At 54.9% G+C, this 17,824-nt stretch overlaps 6 protein-coding genes across 6 annotated transcripts; 4 read left to right on the forward strand and 2 right to left on the reverse strand.

Annotated features, from left to right (window-relative positions):
* The first annotated feature begins 404 nt into the window (after positions 1-404).
* BZA05DRAFT_229159 (uncharacterized protein) lies at positions 405-4,496 on the forward strand. Its single transcript, XM_051479791.1, has 6 exons — positions 405-723; positions 780-865; positions 920-1,039; positions 1,101-2,169; positions 2,227-3,420; positions 3,474-4,496. The coding sequence occupies exons 1-6, from the start codon at positions 480-482 to the stop codon at positions 4,370-4,372; spliced, it is 3,612 nt and encodes a 1,203-aa protein (XP_051334675.1). The 5' UTR covers positions 405-479; the 3' UTR covers positions 4,373-4,496.
* Positions 4,497-4,668: 172 nt separating this feature from the next.
* Positions 4,669-6,204, forward strand: BZA05DRAFT_477841 (uncharacterized protein). The gene is made up of 2 exons (XM_051488328.1): positions 4,669-5,032; positions 5,091-6,204. The coding sequence occupies exons 1-2, from the start codon at positions 4,719-4,721 to the stop codon at positions 5,845-5,847; spliced, it is 1,071 nt and encodes a 356-aa protein (XP_051334676.1). The 5' UTR covers positions 4,669-4,718; the 3' UTR covers positions 5,848-6,204.
* Positions 6,205-6,728: 524 nt separating this feature from the next.
* BZA05DRAFT_229240 (mitochondrial carrier domain-containing protein) lies at positions 6,729-8,723 on the reverse strand. The gene is made up of 3 exons (XM_051479792.1): positions 8,236-8,723; positions 7,088-8,163; positions 6,729-7,024 (listed from the first exon to the last, which is right to left on the reverse strand). The coding sequence occupies exons 1-3, from the start codon at positions 8,441-8,443 to the stop codon at positions 6,956-6,958; spliced, it is 1,353 nt and encodes a 450-aa protein (XP_051334677.1). The 5' UTR covers positions 8,444-8,723; the 3' UTR covers positions 6,729-6,955.
* Positions 8,724-8,783: 60 nt separating this feature from the next.
* BZA05DRAFT_229268 (uncharacterized protein) lies at positions 8,784-10,808 on the forward strand. Its single transcript, XM_051479793.1, has one exon. The coding sequence runs from the start codon at positions 9,059-9,061 to the stop codon at positions 10,625-10,627; it is 1,569 nt and encodes a 522-aa protein (XP_051334678.1). The 5' UTR covers positions 8,784-9,058; the 3' UTR covers positions 10,628-10,808.
* A 312-nt stretch (positions 10,809-11,120) lies between these two features.
* Positions 11,121-12,188, reverse strand: BZA05DRAFT_229282 (uncharacterized protein). The gene is made up of 2 exons (XM_051479794.1): positions 11,683-12,188; positions 11,121-11,606 (listed from the first exon to the last, which is right to left on the reverse strand). Exons 1-2 carry the CDS (start codon positions 11,977-11,979, stop codon positions 11,316-11,318), a joined length of 588 nt encoding a protein of 195 aa, XP_051334679.1. The 5' UTR covers positions 11,980-12,188; the 3' UTR covers positions 11,121-11,315.
* A 1,261-nt stretch (positions 12,189-13,449) lies between these two features.
* Positions 13,450-14,332, forward strand: BZA05DRAFT_344991 (P-loop containing nucleoside triphosphate hydrolase protein; the record flags this gene model as incomplete). Its single annotated transcript, XM_051481155.1, has 6 exons — positions 13,450-13,499; positions 13,560-13,632; positions 13,705-13,724; positions 13,778-13,840; positions 13,928-13,999; positions 14,059-14,332. 6 exons carry the CDS (start codon positions 13,450-13,452, stop codon positions 14,330-14,332), a joined length of 552 nt encoding a protein of 183 aa, XP_051334680.1.
* Positions 14,333-17,824: the final 3,492 nt, after the last annotated feature.

Consider the following 17,824-nt stretch of genomic DNA (forward strand, 5'->3'; position numbering starts at 1 on the left):
ATCCAAGGAGATAAAGATCACACCGGCTATGAGAGGAAGGATACACCGGTTGGGCGGAAAGAGACCTCAGAGGCAAATTTAGGTATGTACCCAGTTTAAGGAGACGATGAGGCCGATTAGAGTATGACAGCTTACACTCAGCGTCTTTCTCCAATAGAAAAGAAACTTGTAGTGGATATAATACCAACTGGCGATGACCTGCAGAGAGATCGACTACTCTATGTACCCACCCAGACCGTTCTTCGCCTGTCGCCTTGCACGTGATATCGCGAGTGAGTATCTATGCCAGACAGGGAGTTGGCCGCTAGTCAGCTAAGGTTAACTGGATCACGTTAGCCGCCACGTGATCATGCGCAATGGCAACTTCCGAGCTTGAAAAAAAAAAACTCCTGTACCTACAAAGGCGGCAGGGAGCACTTCGCGACCACCTTCAATTGAATTGATCGATCCACGGCACAGCACAGCACAGCATCGCCAACATGCCGGCCGCTACCACTGTCAAGCCGAACACCTCGTTCGACACTCTGAAGCGGGAGTCCCTCTTTCGAAACCCGCCAAAAGACAAATCGGCTTTCCCGGCGCTCATCGCTGCGGTCCAGCCCCACATCGACTCGTTCAATGCCGTGACCGAGGAGGGTGGCTTTCTGGACCTGGCGAGGAAGGATATCGGCGTCAAGTGTGTGTTCGACGGCAAGGACGGCAACAGAGGAAACAAGATCTCGTGTAGGTTCGACCCCGCTGTTGGATCGCCGCGCGGGTCGCTGACTGCGCGGGAACAGTGCGCATCGACAAGGTTTACGTTGGAAAGCCGGCGATTAGCTCTCGCGATAAGACTACATTGAAAAGAGAGATCTACCCCTCCGAGGTTTGTCTGTCTGTCCGGTGCCGAGTGTGTGGGCGGGGCGCTGACGGAGGATAGGCCAGAGAGAGACATGTCACATATCGAGGGAGGCTCACGGTCCGTGTTGGATACAAAGTCAATAATGGACCCTGGGGATGGATCGATCGCGAGTGTGGAAACCTCCCGATCATGCTTCGAGTATGTCATTCGCCGCCGAGTCGCGACTCGAATGAGCGCGTTAGCTAACGGGGCGCACTAGTCCAACCGGTGCCATCTGGAGAACATGTCGCCGTACGACCTGATTGAACGCAAGGAGGAGTCGGAGGAGCTCGGTGGATACTTCGTCGTCAACGGTATCGAGAAGATCATCCGGTTGCTGATCGTCCAGCGACGGAATCACCCTATGGCGATCATCCGTCCGTCGTTCGCGAAACGAGGAAAATCCTACTCGCAGTATGGTGTGCAGATCCGAGCTGTACGGCCCGATCAGACGTCGCAGACCAACGTTCTCCACTACTTGAACGATGGAAATGTCACCTTCCGATTTTCGTGGAGGAAGAACGAGTACTTGGTGCCGGCGGTCATGATCCTCAAGGCGCTGTGCGAGACGAACGACCGGGAGATCTTCGATGGACTGTTGACGATCCCCGACCGAGAGAACACATTCCTCACGGATCGCGTGGAATTGCTGTTGAGAACCTACAAAGCGTACCAGCTCTACACACGGACGGAGACTCTACAGTACTTGGGAGAGAAGTTCAGGATTGTGATGCGGGTGTCGGCCGACATGACCGATGTTGAGGTTGGAAAGGAGTTTTTGCGCAAGATAGTTCTGGTGAACCTGGAGGACCCCAAGGACAAGTTCCGGATGCTTCTATTCATGATCCGGAAACTCTACGCTTTGGTTGAAGGGAGCTGCCAGCCCGACAACCCTGATGCGGTCCAGCACCAGGAAATCCTTCTCGGCGGCTTCTTGTATGGTATGATCATGAAGGAACGTGTTGAAGAATATCTGGACAACATCATGTCGGAGCTCCGGAGGCAAGTCACCAGGGGTATGCTCGTCGATTTCAACAACAAAGACCACCGCGTGCGGATATTGTCCAAAACCAATGAGAATATCGGCAATGCTCTGGAATACTTCTTGTCTACCGGAAACTTGGCATCTCCCAGTGGTTTGGATTTGCAGCAGGTGTCTGGATTCACTGTCGTCGCTGAAAAGATCAACTTCTACCGGTTCTTGTCGCACTTCCGGATGGTGCACAGAGGTAGTTTCTTCGCTCAGTTGAAGACTACAACGGTCCGAAAACTACTACCGGAGAGTTGGGGTAGGTCTCCTTCCTAGATAAGCTACCATCAATAGGATGTTGACTGAAGATATATAGGTTTTCTTTGCCCCGTCCACACTCCTGATGGAAGTCCTTGTGGACTGCTAAACCACTTCGCGCACAAATGCCGAATTACAACCACTATCTCCGACACGTCAGCCCTCAGGCCAGCCCTCGCCTCTCTCGGTGTCGTTTCACCCGCAGCCGTCCCCAAGCCCGCGTCCGCCACGTACTGTATCCAGCTCGACGGATGTATCGTCGGTTGGTGCTCTCCCAAGCAGGCCCGTGTGGTTGCCGAGACTCTGCGGTACTGGAAAGTTGAGGGATCACACGATATTCCCGTGGATTTGGAAATTGGCTACATTCCCGAGTCTGTTGGCGGCCAATATCCTGGTCTCTTCCTTTTCTCTCAGCAGGCGAGAATGATCCGACCAGTGAAATACCTTCCCTTGGAAAAGGAGGACTTTGTCGGACCTTTCGAACAGCCCTACATGTCCATTGCGGTCCGGGACTCTGAGGTTGTCCCTGGAGAAAGCTCGCACGTGGAGTTCGACCCTACCAATATCCTTTCCATCGTTGCCAACATGACGCCGTTTTCGGACTTCAACCAGTCCCCCAGAAACATGTACCAGTGCCAGATGAGCAAGCAGACTATGGGAACTCCTGGAACAGCCATCCGTCACCGCACTGACAACAAGTCGTACAGACTCCAGACCGGCCAGACACCCGTGGTACGCTCGCCCTTGTACAACGAATACGGGCTGGATAACTTTCCCAATGGTACCAACGCCGTCGTCGCTGTCATTTCATACACCGGTTACGACATGGACGACGCCATGATAATGAACAAGTCGGCCCACGAACGTGGTTTCGGACACGGAACCGTCTACAAGGTGGAGAAGATTGGATGGGAGTCAGCGAGCAAGTCGCGTGGTGGTACGAAGTCGGATTTCGTCTTTGGGTTCCAGAACGCCGCTGCAGTTGCAGACCTGGTGAATGAGGTCACTCATAGCCCGGCGGATTGGCCCGAGGAGGAGCGCCGCAAGGCGTTCCGCAAGATGGGGATGAAGGGAGAGTGGCTGCAGACCGTCGACGAGGACGGTATGCCTGTGGTTGGAAAGAAGGTGAAGAAGGGTGATGCTATTGCAGTCTACCACGAAATCCCCAGCGATCCTACTGCACCTGTCGAGCACAAGGCCTTCATCTACAAGGGAGATGAGGAAGCGTATGTTGAGGAAGTGCGATTGTTGCGTGAGTTCTCCGTATCTGGTCCCAAAATACCTGTCACTGATGATTTTGAACAGCCAACGAATCTGCCGACAGGCCGATGCAGCAGTTCTCCGTCAAGTACCGTATCCCACGAAGCCCCAACATCGGTGATAAGTTTTCGTCGCGTCACGGACAGAAGGGTGTCTTGTCTCAGAAGTGGCCCTCCACAGACATGCCCTTCACAGAGACGGGAATGCAGCCTGACATTATCATCAACCCCCACGCATTCCCGTCGCGAATGACGATCGGTATGTTTATCGAGTCACTCGCTGGAAAGTCCGGTGCACTCCACGGTATCGCCCAGGACTGTACTCCGTTCAAATTCAGCGAGGAGAACACCGCCGGCGACTACTTTGGCGAGCAGCTCAAGGCCGCCGGATACAACTTCCACGGAAACGAGCCCATGTACTCCGGTATCACGGGTGAGGAGCTCGCTGCGGATATCTACGTCGGAGTCGTCTACTACCAGCGTCTGCGTCACATGGTCAACGACAAGTACCAGGTGCGAACGACCGGAAAGATCTCCGAGTTGACACATCAGCCCATCAAGGGAAGGAAGAAGGGAGGAGGTATCCGTGTCGGAGAGATGGAGCGTGACTCGCTGCTCGCCCACGGATCCGCATTCCTGCTGCAGGATCGTCTCTTCAATTGCTCCGACTACACACAGACGAGCATCTGTCGGCAGTGCGGCAGCTTCCTGAGTACCATGAGCACGATCCGCAAGCTCGGTTTCGAGAGCCGGATACGCTGCAGACGGTGTGCGAAGCCGGCGACTGGATTTGAGGACGATGGTGTGGTTTGGGAGGACGGTCTGGGTGGGCGGTTCGTTGGCGGTGTCGATACCACCACCGTTGCAGTGCCCTACGTACTCAAGTACTTGGACGTCGAGTTGACGGCCATGGGTATTGCCATGAAATTTAATATATCACCTTGAGTTGTTATGGGGGTATAAAAATGGGGTAGGGTCTGATGATGACTGGTAATGTCGTTTATGGGCTTTTGTGCGTACGAAAGGGTGTATATAGTTCTTCTTTGCAATTGGATAGCCTCTGCGTGACTTTTTCACAGTACCGTTACTTGTACGAGTACGAGCCCAACCGTTGGTTGAAGTGCGTGAATTGAGGATCTGCACCTAATTGGCATGGGACCACCGGTGACGGAGGGACATGAATTCCCGGGGTTTCTATTATAAATACGGCCCCCAAGTCCAGCCAGCACGTCAACAAAGCGCCCTCACTCTGCCCCACCATCTCCGTGCACTACAACACCACCCACCATCAATGCGCTACTTGTACCTTCCCCTCGCCTTGCTGGGCGGCTACATGTTCCTCTTCTCGAGCCTATGCGCCGAGCAAGGCGTGCGTCTCGATGCTCTGCACAAAGCGGGCTTCTTCCCCGAAGGCGCGCCAGTGCGCTACACATACCTGCACATCCCGGTGGTAGACGCAGTGCTGCAATACCTCGTCTCGTTTTTCTACGAGTTCGTCGACGGCAGCAACCCCGACTCCCGCGTCTTCGCTATCTACTTCCTCCTCGTCATTGCGCCGGTATTTGGCATATGGGCGGTCGAGACTAGTCGCGGCAGCGGAAGGCTGTAAGTCCCCCGCCCCTCCCCTCCTCTCCACGAAGTACTGGTACTAACACCAGGCCAGCCTCCTGCCCTGGACCCTGGCAATGCAACTAACGGGCTGCTGCACCGCCGCACCACTATTTTACTTCCTGCACTCATCCCGCACATCCCCCAGCTCCCCTTCCTCCCCTTCCTCCCCTTCCTCCCCCTCCCTCCCCCCCTCCCGCGCCCGCGCGCTCGCCCCAGCCCTGTTCCTATCCTACGTCCTCCCCACACTACTGATGTTCCTCCCCCTTTCCCCTCCCCATCTCCAAGCCGCCATCGCGGTCTGGCAAGCCTTCCCCCTCTGGTTTACACTTTCGCACAGTGCCCTAACCAACCTAACCCACCTAACCCACCTGGCCCACTTCTACTCCCGCGCGGGCACCGAGGACCCCCGCCGCGAGCGCGCGTATGTTGACAGGGTGTACACGCTCGTCTCCCTCGTCTCCGCGGGCGCGCATTTGTACCTGCTGCGGTACGTACTCGCGGATCCGAACCCGTGGGAAAGGGTCAAGGCGGTTTTTTGGCCGCGGTGGGAAGTGGAGACTGTGGCACAGGCGTCCGCGATTATGTTGGGCGGGGATTGGTGGATTAGTCTTCTGGCCACGGTGGCGTGGGGGGTGGGGGGGGTGTGGGGTCAGATGGAGGGGGGGAAGGGGTGGGGGCGGAAGTTGGCGGTGATGGGTGCGGTGGTGGCAGCGGCCGTAATGATTAGTCCGGGCGTGGTTGTGGCGGAGTGCTGGAGGTGGAGGGAGGGACGGTTGAGGGAGAGGGCGGCGGGGAAGAAGAGGGTGTAGGTGTGTAGGTATGTAGGTAGGTTGGGTTGCATGACTGGTGGGAATGAATGGGAGTTCGAATGTAAGCGAAGCGTGGGGTAGGGAGTGTTGACGACGGGTGCTTATTTTGGCTTGTCGGAGTTGGGCAGTATCTAGATTCCAAGCATGTGCCTGAGGAGAGGGGCGGCCACATGTGGTATCACTCGTATATCCGCGGGATCTACACAAGCCAGCACTCGAATATCGACAACCACCCACAGGCTACTATCGATTATTTACGTCTACTTGCCTATTCCGACCACTGGTTCTTTGCAATACTCCCTTTCTTTTCGTCGTCGCTGTAAAGAGCCTTTGTAGCTTCTCAGCATTGTCCTTGGCATGATCCCTAGAGGTCACCAGAAATAGTCTCCTTACTCTCCTCTAGCCCAGTCCGGCACTGCCCAGATATCGTAGCATTTTCTGTCTGAGGCTTCACTTCATCCCTTCGTCTACTAACATGCAGTACACGAGCTCGTTGTTTCCCTTTAAAAGCCGTCTCTTCTACTCGTCATTCCCATTCATCTCATCAAGTCAAGTCAAATTCTTCTTTCAATTTCACCACCTACCATACCTACTACCTATACCAACTATACCAACATCGTGATGTATAATACACCGCCATTGCCATTGCCATAATACCTACGTACATACATCCATCCATAACCCGCTAAAAATATCATACAACCCCCCAAATTCCAGCTCCTCCAGCCCCTGAGTCCTCCGCCGCCAGCGTTTCATACTATACACAACCACTTTCCGTCCCGCCGCGCCCCGCCCTTTTCACTGCATCCCTCTAAATCAATCGCGAACGCAGTAGAATGCAAGCATGCATCGAAATCAAAGAACTCCACGAAAAAAAAAACAGGAAAAAAAACAGAAAAAAAACAGAAAAAAAGAAAAGGAAAAGAAAAGGAAAGAAAATGTAAAGCAACCGGGGCGCCCCTCAACCAGACCCATAAGTGCGAAAGATTAGGTGCGCCGCGGTATACTAGTATCATACAACTCTCTCTCTCTCTCTCAGCTATCAGCTACCTATCAGCTACCTAAGAAACCTAGTAACTGATCAGATCTGACGTGTAGAGCCTACAGCCTACAGCTCGCGGTTGTTCTTGTGGTTCACGCGCATCGCCGCCTTCTTGCACACCTCGTAGCTCGAGATCTGTATTCTGTTAGTAACCGACCACTTCAATTTCCGGGAACGAATAGCCGCAGGGTGGCAAACCATGATTGCACAAGCAGGCGCAACCTTCAACATCCTCGGGGTGCATCCTTTCCACAAGCCCTGGAGCCCGCCCTCCCTCCAGATCTCGAACAGGACCTTCGGCATGCTCATAGCCTTCGCACCGATCTCCTGGCCGCGGGCATGGGCGATCTGGCGTCTCGTTTTTCCGACATCATATGGGGTAGTGAGGAATGCCGCCACAGCGCCGCTCGAAGCTCCGGCAATAAATGCGTCCAGGAACGTGCTCTCGGCATGGAGGTCCTCCTTCCGCTTCGACTGCGCCGACGGGAGCAGTATGCCGGTCGGGTGGTCGTGCAGGAGTGACCACTGCGCTTCGCGACGCGTGCGCAGACGCTCCTTGATCCGCTCGTAGCCGAGCCAGTATATACCTGAGAAGGGGACGTCGCGCCAGAGCGTCAGGCCGAGGCCGCGCCAGAGCGTCAGCGCGCCCTCGGTGTGCACCATCGTGCGGATCCCGTGGAGTGTGTCTTGGAATCCGAAGTTGCTTGTGGCTTGGAGACGAGTCTTGAACAGTTCCAGCGGCGAAATCACCGAGGCGGCGATAGCGCGCGCGGCGGAGCCAGCCAACAGGGGCGCTGTGACACCACCGAGCGATGAGAACGGCGATACATCCGAGGTGCGTAGCCAGTCGTAGCCGGTGAAGTAGATGACGTTGGAAGGGACGGACATGAGGAGCGTCGGCGATAGGCCGCGCCACAGCGACGACAACCCCTCATAACGTGCAATCTTGACGAGTCCCTCCCAGGTGCCCGAGAACCGTCGGCTCGACGTTTGCTCGACGATGCAGCTGTCGGTAAGCGCCGTCGGGATCGTCGGTGATGCAAGGCATGCCTCGGCAGTGTTGCCCACCCAGAACACTTCCCTACAGCACGCCGTAACGCCCAACTCTGGAGTCGAGAGTGCCGCCGTCGACTGGAACCGAATGGGAGAAAGCGGTAGGCTCCTAGCACGACCGAGGGTATCAGAGGAAATGTGTGGAGCTAACGACGACGACGATTGGGCAGGAGCCGGGTGCTGAGCTTGAAGCCGAACTCGCACCACATCTAGAGGCGTTACTGTTTCCTAGGTTAGTTACATATCACCATGCCCGCACGGACAGTCGGACGGGGGAGGCAAGATCTACACACCAAGTAAGCTTGTAAGTAAGCTTCCCGAACATGCAGCCAGCATGCGCTGCGTGGCAGAGATGTGTCCATCGCCACGTATCCGCGCGCCGGGGATGTCCTCGAGCTCTAAAGTGCTGTTCCGGACCATGGCTGACTGACTGTGGTTATCTTTGCGATGGTTGTGGTAGTTGGCCGCAGTGGAAGCGGAGCCGGCTGTTCCGTCGTCCATTGGGCGTGTGGGATTGGGGGGTATTAAGGGCTGAAGGAGGGCGCGTTGAGGGGAGGATATGAGATCCTGTAGTTGAGGGAATACAACGAGAAGGTGGAGGGAAACAGGACTTTTTGGCTCGGTGGCGCTGATACACGAGATGAGGTAGGCCGACGAAGTTCAGATGACGTTCAGGATCTGATAAGAAAAAAATGAGTGTCTCTAAAGGCCTAACTATCGCTATCCGTGCCGGGAGGGGCATTCTTATTAGCCTCGGGTTTAGGTAAGCGGGGGTGGGGACACGGTTAGAGTTGATAACGCGCATGGGCGTTGGCCTGGACACTGGTCAGTGACATAGTGGCTCGGCGGTACGGCGATAAAGCTGAGACAGACACACAGCACTCATCAAGACTCACGGTGGTCCAACACACCTTCCATGTACCTTCCACAGCTTCAGCTTCAGCTTCAGCTTCAGCTTCAACGGGCCTTGTAACTTATAAGTGCCAATTCTACACAAAATACATTCAAAGGCCATTCCCGAGCCCGCCACTCTCCACAAGGACCGCCTTCCATCCAGCCAGACCACGACTCCCACATCCCTTCCAGCTACCGCCACTCACCACAATATAATCCACAATGGCCGACGAGTTCGAGCTTTCCCGCTTCCGCGAGCAATGGAAGGAAGAAGTAACAGCACGCACGCACCCACAGGCGGCGTCGTCTTCCGCGTCCGCGTCCGCCGCCGCAGCGCGATCCCACAAGCCACGACTGCCATCATTCTCGCACGCCCGGCCCACCGCAAAGGACACCAACGTCGATGACGACGACATTGTGGACGAGCTCCCAGTATCGAGTAAACACATACCGACGTCTCCGCCTCGCGCCGCGCGGCAGCCCTCGTTCTCCGCCACCACGGGCGTACCCAAGAGCGCGCTCGAGCACTACGAGAAAGCGGTCGAGAAAGAGGGAGAGGGAAATCTAGGCGAGAGTCTGCGGCTCTACCGCCAGGCATTCCGCATGGACGACGCTGTCGATAAGGCCTACAAGGATAAACACTTCCCACGTGTCCCGGCAGCAGCAGCAGCAGCAGCAGCAGCAGCGAACGTGCCGGCCCATGGCAAGGGGAAGGCGGTTGCCGCCCGCACCCCGCACGTTCCGGAGGCCGTCGTCCACCTCCCGATTCCGCCGGGGACCTCGGAACTAGTGGCTTCGTTCGCCGGGTTGGCAATCGCGCCGATCGCCGAAACGGCTCTCGCTGCCGACGACGGTGCCGCCACCACCACTACCCAGGCGGAGGAGGAGGACGAGGAGGCCGAGAAAAAGAAATTCTGTCTCTTTGCCGAAGTCCCGTCCGAGCTCCTGCTGCACATCCTCCGCTTCACCGCGCTGGCCGATATCGCCTCGTTCGCGCGGCTAGCACAGGTCTGCAAGAGCCTCTGCTACGTCGTTGTCACCGAGGACCGCATATGGCGCGACGTGTGCAAGGCCACGTTCCCGCGGCAAGTCTGGGACTGGAAAGTGAGCGTGGGCGGACACCCTCTGATCGACGAGCTCCTAGGCGGTAACGACTTCGCGGTATCCAACGAGCAAGACGACAACAACGAAGAGGAGGAGGCTCAGCGGACCGCCCCGGTGGACGAAGAGCAACTCCCACTGTACCACTCCTCCTGGCGGGAAATGTTCCACCTGCGCCCTCGGCTGCGCTACAACGGCGTATACATCAGCACGTGCAACTACCACCGGAGTGGCGGGCACAGTGGGACCAGCCTGTCGTGGGGCACGCCCGTGCACATCGTCACGTACTACCGCTACCTGCGCTTCTACCCGGACGGCACGCTGCTCTCGCTGCTGAGCACACACGAGCCCGCCGACGTCGTCTACACGTTCAGCAAGCTCGCTTTGCCCACGTCGCTGCACGACTGGGCGCCGCATGTCGCCCGCGGCAGGTGGAGGGTCGATTCAGCCGGACAGGTCGATATCGAAACTGAGGCGCAGAATCTCCCGAGATACCTCTTCCGCATGCAGCTGCGCATCAGGGAGGCCCGCGGCCGCATGAATACCGTCAGGGGAGGCGCGAAACTTAACTGGGAGGGGTTCTGGAGCTGGAATAAGCTCACGGATGACCTGGGCAAGTTTGAAGGCAGGAATGATAAGCCGTTCTTCTTTTCACGCGTGGCGGCGGTGGAGAAGGAGGGCGTTGTTTAGAGGAATTGTGTTTGTTTTGTAGTGCTGCTTGTAGAGTAGAGGGGCTGCAGAGGCTTGTATATAATTACAAGGTATGGTAGATGTGTATATCAATGACTGATGAATTTCCTTACATTTCACTTCTCTTCGGTCTGGGGGAACGGGTATCCTCTATGAGGTATATATGGCACAAGTTTGCATCAAGCACAAATCACGAAATGTCACTCCCAGAACCATTGGTATCCCGACACAAGCCAAAACCGCGTTTAGCGATCACTCCCTTACTCCGAATCTCTCTCTGTATACTCACTTTATTGTGATATCGTATCCCCAGAGGTGGATGATCCCAACATTCACCACTTGCACATTACCGTAGTACTCGTCACAACGCCGTCACCACGGTAGGTAAAACTCCTCGTCCAGGGCACTCGACCGGTCCACTACAAAGTACAATCGCTCCACCTTCGACCGCCCCGATTACCTCACCAGCTTCCCGGCGATTCTGTGATTCAGTGATTCGTAAATCCGGGAAGGAGGATCCCACACCTTCCACAACGCTGAGCCGTGGTTCCCGATCTGTTGGTTGGAGGACACAGATGTACCGTAATCGTTTTCGGCCTTTCCGGCGCCGGTGTGTATTCCCAGTACCCATGAGAGCGTTGCGGTCGTCACCGTCACCGTCGCCATTGTCGGAGCCGTTACTTGCTCCCTACCATGTAAGTTCTAACGCCTGTGTTGCTCGCATTACTCGTATTAAGCCGAGGGCAGCGAGATATGTACACATGGCTTGGGTTAATACCAGAAGACGGCGGCGGAAGAAAGTTCCCGAGACTCGAATCGCTTCTTCCTTTGATCCCTTGATCCCCTGATCGGTTGCCGGAAGCAGTGGTACTCTGGTTAAGCCCGGAAGAACATTTGCTCCGGAAGGACCATGGATAGGGATATGGTTGAGAGCGTGACGAGTATTGAAACTTGCGGAAGGAGGAGCACTCGGGTGAGCCTGTGAGGGCTGACATTAACTATCGAGAGAGAATTGCAGTTGATTGCCAAGGATGTGGTGGGTATGTAGTACATACATACGGTGGGCCGACTCCATCGTATGTACTATGATAGTAGTACTCTGGAATTCCGATCATGAGCCAGAGCGCGAACGGAGGGGGTCCAGAAAGGAAGGGAAAGCATGCTGCCGAGGCTGAGATGGAGAAGCTGTTTCTGTTTCTGTTTCTGTGGTGGTGGTGGTGGTGGTGGTGGAGGGATGAGTGTGGTGCTTGTCGGTGCGAGGATGCATGGAATGTCGCGCTATGCACATCGCACAGACGCCAGATATGAGGCCTGTCTATCTCGACTGTATGCACCATCCCATCCTCCATCATTCGCTTCTCCAGTTCTGCGGTGCGATTCCACACTTTCGCGCAGCGTATGTAGCATAGGTATTCCAAGCGCCGTGGCGTAGAGGAGTCGCAGAAGCAATAGATCCGAACATTCGTACGAGGGCATCATCAGCAAGAGTGAGCGGGCTGTCGGCTGCACAGCACAGCGGCGGCGACGAGTCCGCCATCGATATAAGGCTGCGGCAAGAGGACCTCCGAGCGTGAAACTTGAGTGTGAAGCTTGAAGTGGGGTTGGAAGTAGCCAGTGACCAGTGTGGAGTACCGTAGCACTGTGCACCAACTACCGTAGTGTGCTCGTGGGCCATGGCAGGCATAAAGGATCCGGATAGCGTGTTTCTGTCCTCGTTTTGATGTCCACCCACACTCGCCCAGTTGTGTCCGGATATGTATGCGAGTAGTCGATGCCTTCCATGAGTAGAGTAGGACCTAGGTATCTGCAGTTGGGGGTTGTGCCAATCACGTGGCGTTCGTTCGGGCGGATCCAGGCCTCACATGAGGATTATCACCCTCAACTCCAGTTAGTTACCAACCTACCTGCGGACGTGGGAGATTCCGATCGATCCCACTCTGGATTCTGGAATAGGTACCTAACTTGTCCTGCGCTCTCTGCGAATGTCATTCGCTCGCTGCTGCGGATGTCATTCGCACATCGCTCCGCTGCCGTGAAGGAAAGGAAAAGGAAAGAAGAGAGACCACGCCGCGAACCGAGCTGCAGATGCAGAGGCAGAAGCAGATGCCTTCGCTCTGCTCGCTTGCAGGATATTATCTGTGGTTGGTTACACACATGAGATACTTCTCGGGAGTTGCTTCTTTTTTTTATCTTCAGGAAGAGTGGGGGAGAACAGAGTGGAGTGGAGTGGAGGGAGGATGAATGAGTGAATGAATGGGACGGGCGAGTTCGCTATCTCCTTCCGTCGCTCGCTGCTGCTGCTGTTGCTGCAACTGGCATATGCAGCATGCTTGGCTCCCATCTCTTCGCTCATCTCCACCCAACCAACCAACCATCTTGCCTCGCCTACTCTACGACCCCAACCTACATTCCAACTACCTCGACCACCCAGCCCGCTGAGCAACAATAACAACAACAACACGACTATCGCCGCCGCCGCCGCCACGAGCCCGCCTGACCGCGCCTTCTCCCCCGTCCACCCTCCGCGTCGACGGAGACAGCGAACTCGACAACCGCGTTCGTTGGACTTCTAGACTAGTGTAACCGCTGCCGTCACCTTTACTCAACCCTACTCGCCTTCGCCCCCTCCCACCCCTACTCCCAACCAACTTAACCCGACTCAACGTCTCCGAAACACCAACAACGCCTATCACCACCATCACCACCACCAGGTTTCCTCCCACAACCCGCGACAACACCCCATCGCGAGCCCGAGCATCTACCTATCACAACCTCCACACCCACAACCACACCACCCCCGCCCCCCAACCCGAAACACCATCATGTCGGGTTTCTTCCGCCGTATATACGATTGGCTTCTTAGCCTGTTCTGGTATGCAACTTTGCACGCTACGAGCGCAGTTCTGTTCGTCGTGGCTGATGTGTGCGACAGGGCGACAGAGATGGACATCACCATGATCGGCCTCCAGAACGCCGGCAAGACCTCGTTATTACGGGTGCTAGCGGTAAGTCGCTCGCTCGCTACTACCCGGCGAAGTGCAAGGAAACGGCCCAAGCTAAACTGACTATCTACGTAGGGCGGTGAATTTACGATCGAGTATGCCGCAGTCCGCCAGAAATAGATGAACGCAGAACTGACTCGAAGCGTAGCTCTATACCCACCGTGGGGTTCAACATGAAACGAGTACAGAAGGGGCACGTCACGCTCAAGTGGTACGTCACCATGCGTCCGTCTTTGCTCCGTCCATAGTTGGGACCGGGAGGAAAGGAAAGACTAATCGCGGTATTGTGCGTGCGCAGCTGGGATCTAGGAGGACAACCGCGGTTCCGTTCCATGTGGGAGCGCTACTGTCGCGGCGTTAACGCCATCGTGTAAGCTCCTTCCGCCCCTTCGCCGACATCCGGCATACCGATACTGACTACTGCCGCAGCTTTATTGTGGACTCGGCCGACAAACCCTCGCACCCGATCGCTCGCGAAGAGCTGCACAGTCTCCTGCAGAAGCCAATACTCGAAGGCATCCCGCTGCTAGTCCTCGGCAACAAGAGCGATCTGCCCAACAAGCTCGGCGTCGACGAACTCATCGAGACGATGAACCTGCAGGACATCACTAATCGCGAGGTCAGCTGCTATAGCATATCCGCCAAGGAGGAGACGAATCTGGATGCTGTGTTACAGTGGTTGATCGCGCGCGCAAAGAGATGAACGTAACGCCGTAGACTTGGACGGACTGAGAGGGAGCCGGGGTGAGGAACGGAGGTGGAGGTATACCAAACAGTGGGCGACCAAGTTAACGACTCTGACGAAATCTTGCGTGCATAAGACCATGTTAATAAGCTTTTATTTTCCGTTCCGTTCTTTTTCTTCTTCTTCCTCTCTTCTTCTTCTTCTTCTTCTTCTTCTGTTCACTTCCCTTCTTTTCAAACTTTTTCAACTTTTGTTCTTTTTTCACACACAGACACACACACACACACAAGCTCTCGATGAGAAACAAAATCCGTGGGGTTTCGGTGGTGGTAGTGGCGGCGGTAGCGGCGGCGAAGGCGGGGGGAGCGAGGGGAGATTTATGGGGACCTTTCTTGTATTGTTTGTGCTGGCTTTTACTTTCCGACGTCGACGTATGATTATGATTATGATACCTTCAAAGCTTTTTTTTTCGCGTTGCCAACTCAAACTTCAACTTCAACTCTTGCCGTGCTGTTGTTTCGTTCGTAACCCGCACCCGCGCCTGTGTCCGCGTCCGCGTCTCCCAGTATGACGTGCACAGAGCCTCCTTCCTTCACATAGCACATTGGGTATGTATGTATCGTAGGGCTGCAGGAACGGGTATGCCACGCTACTCTAACTTGTACATGTGTAGATTGATTTAAATTTTAGATTATTTTCCGACAGCCTGGGCACTGGGCAGCGGACGGCGTGGTGATTGGGCGCCGGCGTTTTGTTCGTGGGTGGTGGTGTTGGTGGGTGTTCGTAGTGGTGGTGGTGTGAATTTTGTGGTGTAGGTCATGGTGGTGGTGGTCTTTATGCGTGATGCGTTGGCAGTGCGTCGAGTTTGATGTTACCTACACACCTACACACTCTAACGTTTGGGACCGACGGCTCTTAGCGAGAGAGAGGTAGGGACAGACAGACGGGGTGGGGTGCGAGAGAGAGGGAGGGAGGGGGGTGTGCGGGAGGGGGGTACTGATTTGCGGCGGGGTGGTGGGGGGGTGTGCGGTGCGGTGCGGACTGCGGGGATACTTTACTCTAGTTGCCACCGATCGCGGTGAACGGTCGCCGCGCGGTCATGGTGGATCACTCGGCAGGCCCGCTAATTGATCCCGGTTCTGGCTAGGATGGGTGAAGGATGCTACTGGGCATCGTGTCTCCTGCGAAGCTCCCGTTGACGTCAGCTGTAGAGTATTCATCCATCGTCCATCACCCGTCACACACTGCCTACGATAACATGCAGTGTGTTCACACCGTACACGTGCTACCTGGTCGGTAGCCCGAGGACGCCCGAGGATACCGAGCAGAACCACCTCGCCCGGGCATGTTCTCGTACTCGATCAAACCCTAAGCATCCGATTATATATAGCCCGGGATTCGATGCCGTCTCGATGCCGTCTCGATGCCGTCTCGATGCCGTCTCGATGCCGTCTCGATGCCGTCTCGATGCCGTCTCGATGCCGTCTCGATGCCGTCTCGATGCCGTCTCGATGCCGTCTCGATGCCGTCTCGAAAGTCGTGGAGAAGAGTCGAGCCCGAGTGATCGTGAGCGACTGAGATCAATACTGCGGAATTACCAACTTGCCTACCTTCATCACGTTCCGGTTGTCGCCGGGCTTCTGTAGTCTATTGTATGCACACGGAGCGCAGGTTCACACACGTGGACATCAAAGTCCAAACTCGTGCCCGGATGCATTGGGCTGTACAATAGGGCGACGGATAGAGCGATGGGATACCTGGTATTCGTTTGAACTTTGTGGATTCGGTTCGCCAGGCTACAGCAGTAAGGGCTTCGCGGGGGGGAGTATGGCACTGGGGGAAGGTTGAAAGCGCAGTGGATGCGGGGAGCCCCGACAAGCGGAGGGTGCGGCTGGGTGATCTGGGTGATTATAGTAGGGGAAACCCGATGCCTAAGTACCTACCGTACTACCGTACTACCGTATCGCTGGAGCCTGATCGTCTGCACCTTGCGATCATAGCGGATCACGCTCCTTACGTCGTCCTCCTCCATCTTGGCTGGAGTATGTACAGTGCAGTAGTAAAAAAAGTGGGGGTTTATCGGTAAGTATGGAGGCAGGACCAGAGCCAGGACTAGAGCCCTGCGGCAGTAGAATAAATCCCGGTAATCCCAATCCAAAAACGGCGAAATCTTTACGAGGAGCATTTAAATGAGTGTACTGTGAAAAGTAATTCCCATTGCCATGTCGGTATGATAGCGACAGATGTGAATTGAATCATCCTGTTGTTTGATCTTGGTCGCCCTATGTAGTATGGCAGCATGTTGGCATTCAAATGAATGCGTCTTCGCACAACTCGCACAACCTTACTAGGTAGATCGATACAGTAACCAAATGGGATTTTCTACTCGTCAACAGACAAGACAGGATTACGTGCTATGCGCAGGCAATGGATACAGTAGCAAAAAGTGGGGTGCGACTTCTTCCGCAGGTCATGAGTAGAACCACCGTATAGGTAGGTAGAAACCCAGCAGTTCTCCGCAACTGCAGATTTATTTTGAGATTTCTTTCTTCCCGTAGTCCCAACTCTACAGTATCAAAAGTCTTTACGTAGGGTTGTTAAGATATGCATACTAAAAAGTGGGAAGAACCACTGCAGTTCTTCCAGACGCAAAATCTTACGTGGTGTTGGGAATACCAGAGACATACCAGTACTACTACCTTGTATGCACAACAACGTAGTGCAGAGAGCACGTTGTCATGTCTCCCAAATAGGGAGGTTCTGTAAAATCTTCTGCTCGCCAACGTCAACGTAACAGAGGTAAACAGCAGGCTAGCTGGTGCTAGTGGGTGGTCGCAGGTGCACCGAAAAACGGAGGTTCTGTGAATTCTGTGCTTGCAATTCTGTGCTTGTGAACGGAACCGTGAACCGAACTTTAGTGGCAGCGGCGCCGGCCAAATTTTCTTTGCCACAGCCCAGTGTTCTCCATAGTCCACTCCGTCCGTCCTGAACCTTGGACTGGACTGGACTACATACATCCAGTCCGTGCGGACGTGTCTGTCGGACGGACTAGTCCACCAGTAAGGCCGGACTGTTACACCCAGCAAGCAGGCAACATACCTCAGGCATATGGGAATACATTGGTATCGCTGTTGGTTATCATCAACCGTTACTATTGTAATAAAGTACACTGGGAAAGTACTATACCACTCGACCAAAAGGTATTTGGATGGCTGAAGGCCATCATCCCAGTAGCTACTTAAGGCAAGGATTTCTGAACCGTGACACGGGTTACCTTCCCTCGAGATATGAACCCACAAAGAGCTTCTTGCAAGTGGTATCGAAAATAGATGCGGAATCTGATTAAATTGGAATCTTCATATGCACAGGATTAGTACTAGGTTTACTCTAACTGCAAGAAAAAAAATATATCCCTTGTAGACATGGTGTAAATTTGATGTCAGTTTCTACCTGTGTTTTGCCACGGTATAGTACTATAGTTACCAAAGAGCTCCCTAGTGCGGGGTAGTC

Source organism: Tricharina praecox (assembly GCF_024521635.1).
Source record: "Tricharina praecox strain CBS 144465 chromosome Unknown BZA05scaffold_53, whole genome shotgun sequence".
Taxonomy (NCBI): domain Eukaryota; kingdom Fungi; phylum Ascomycota; class Pezizomycetes; order Pezizales; family Pyronemataceae; genus Tricharina; species Tricharina praecox.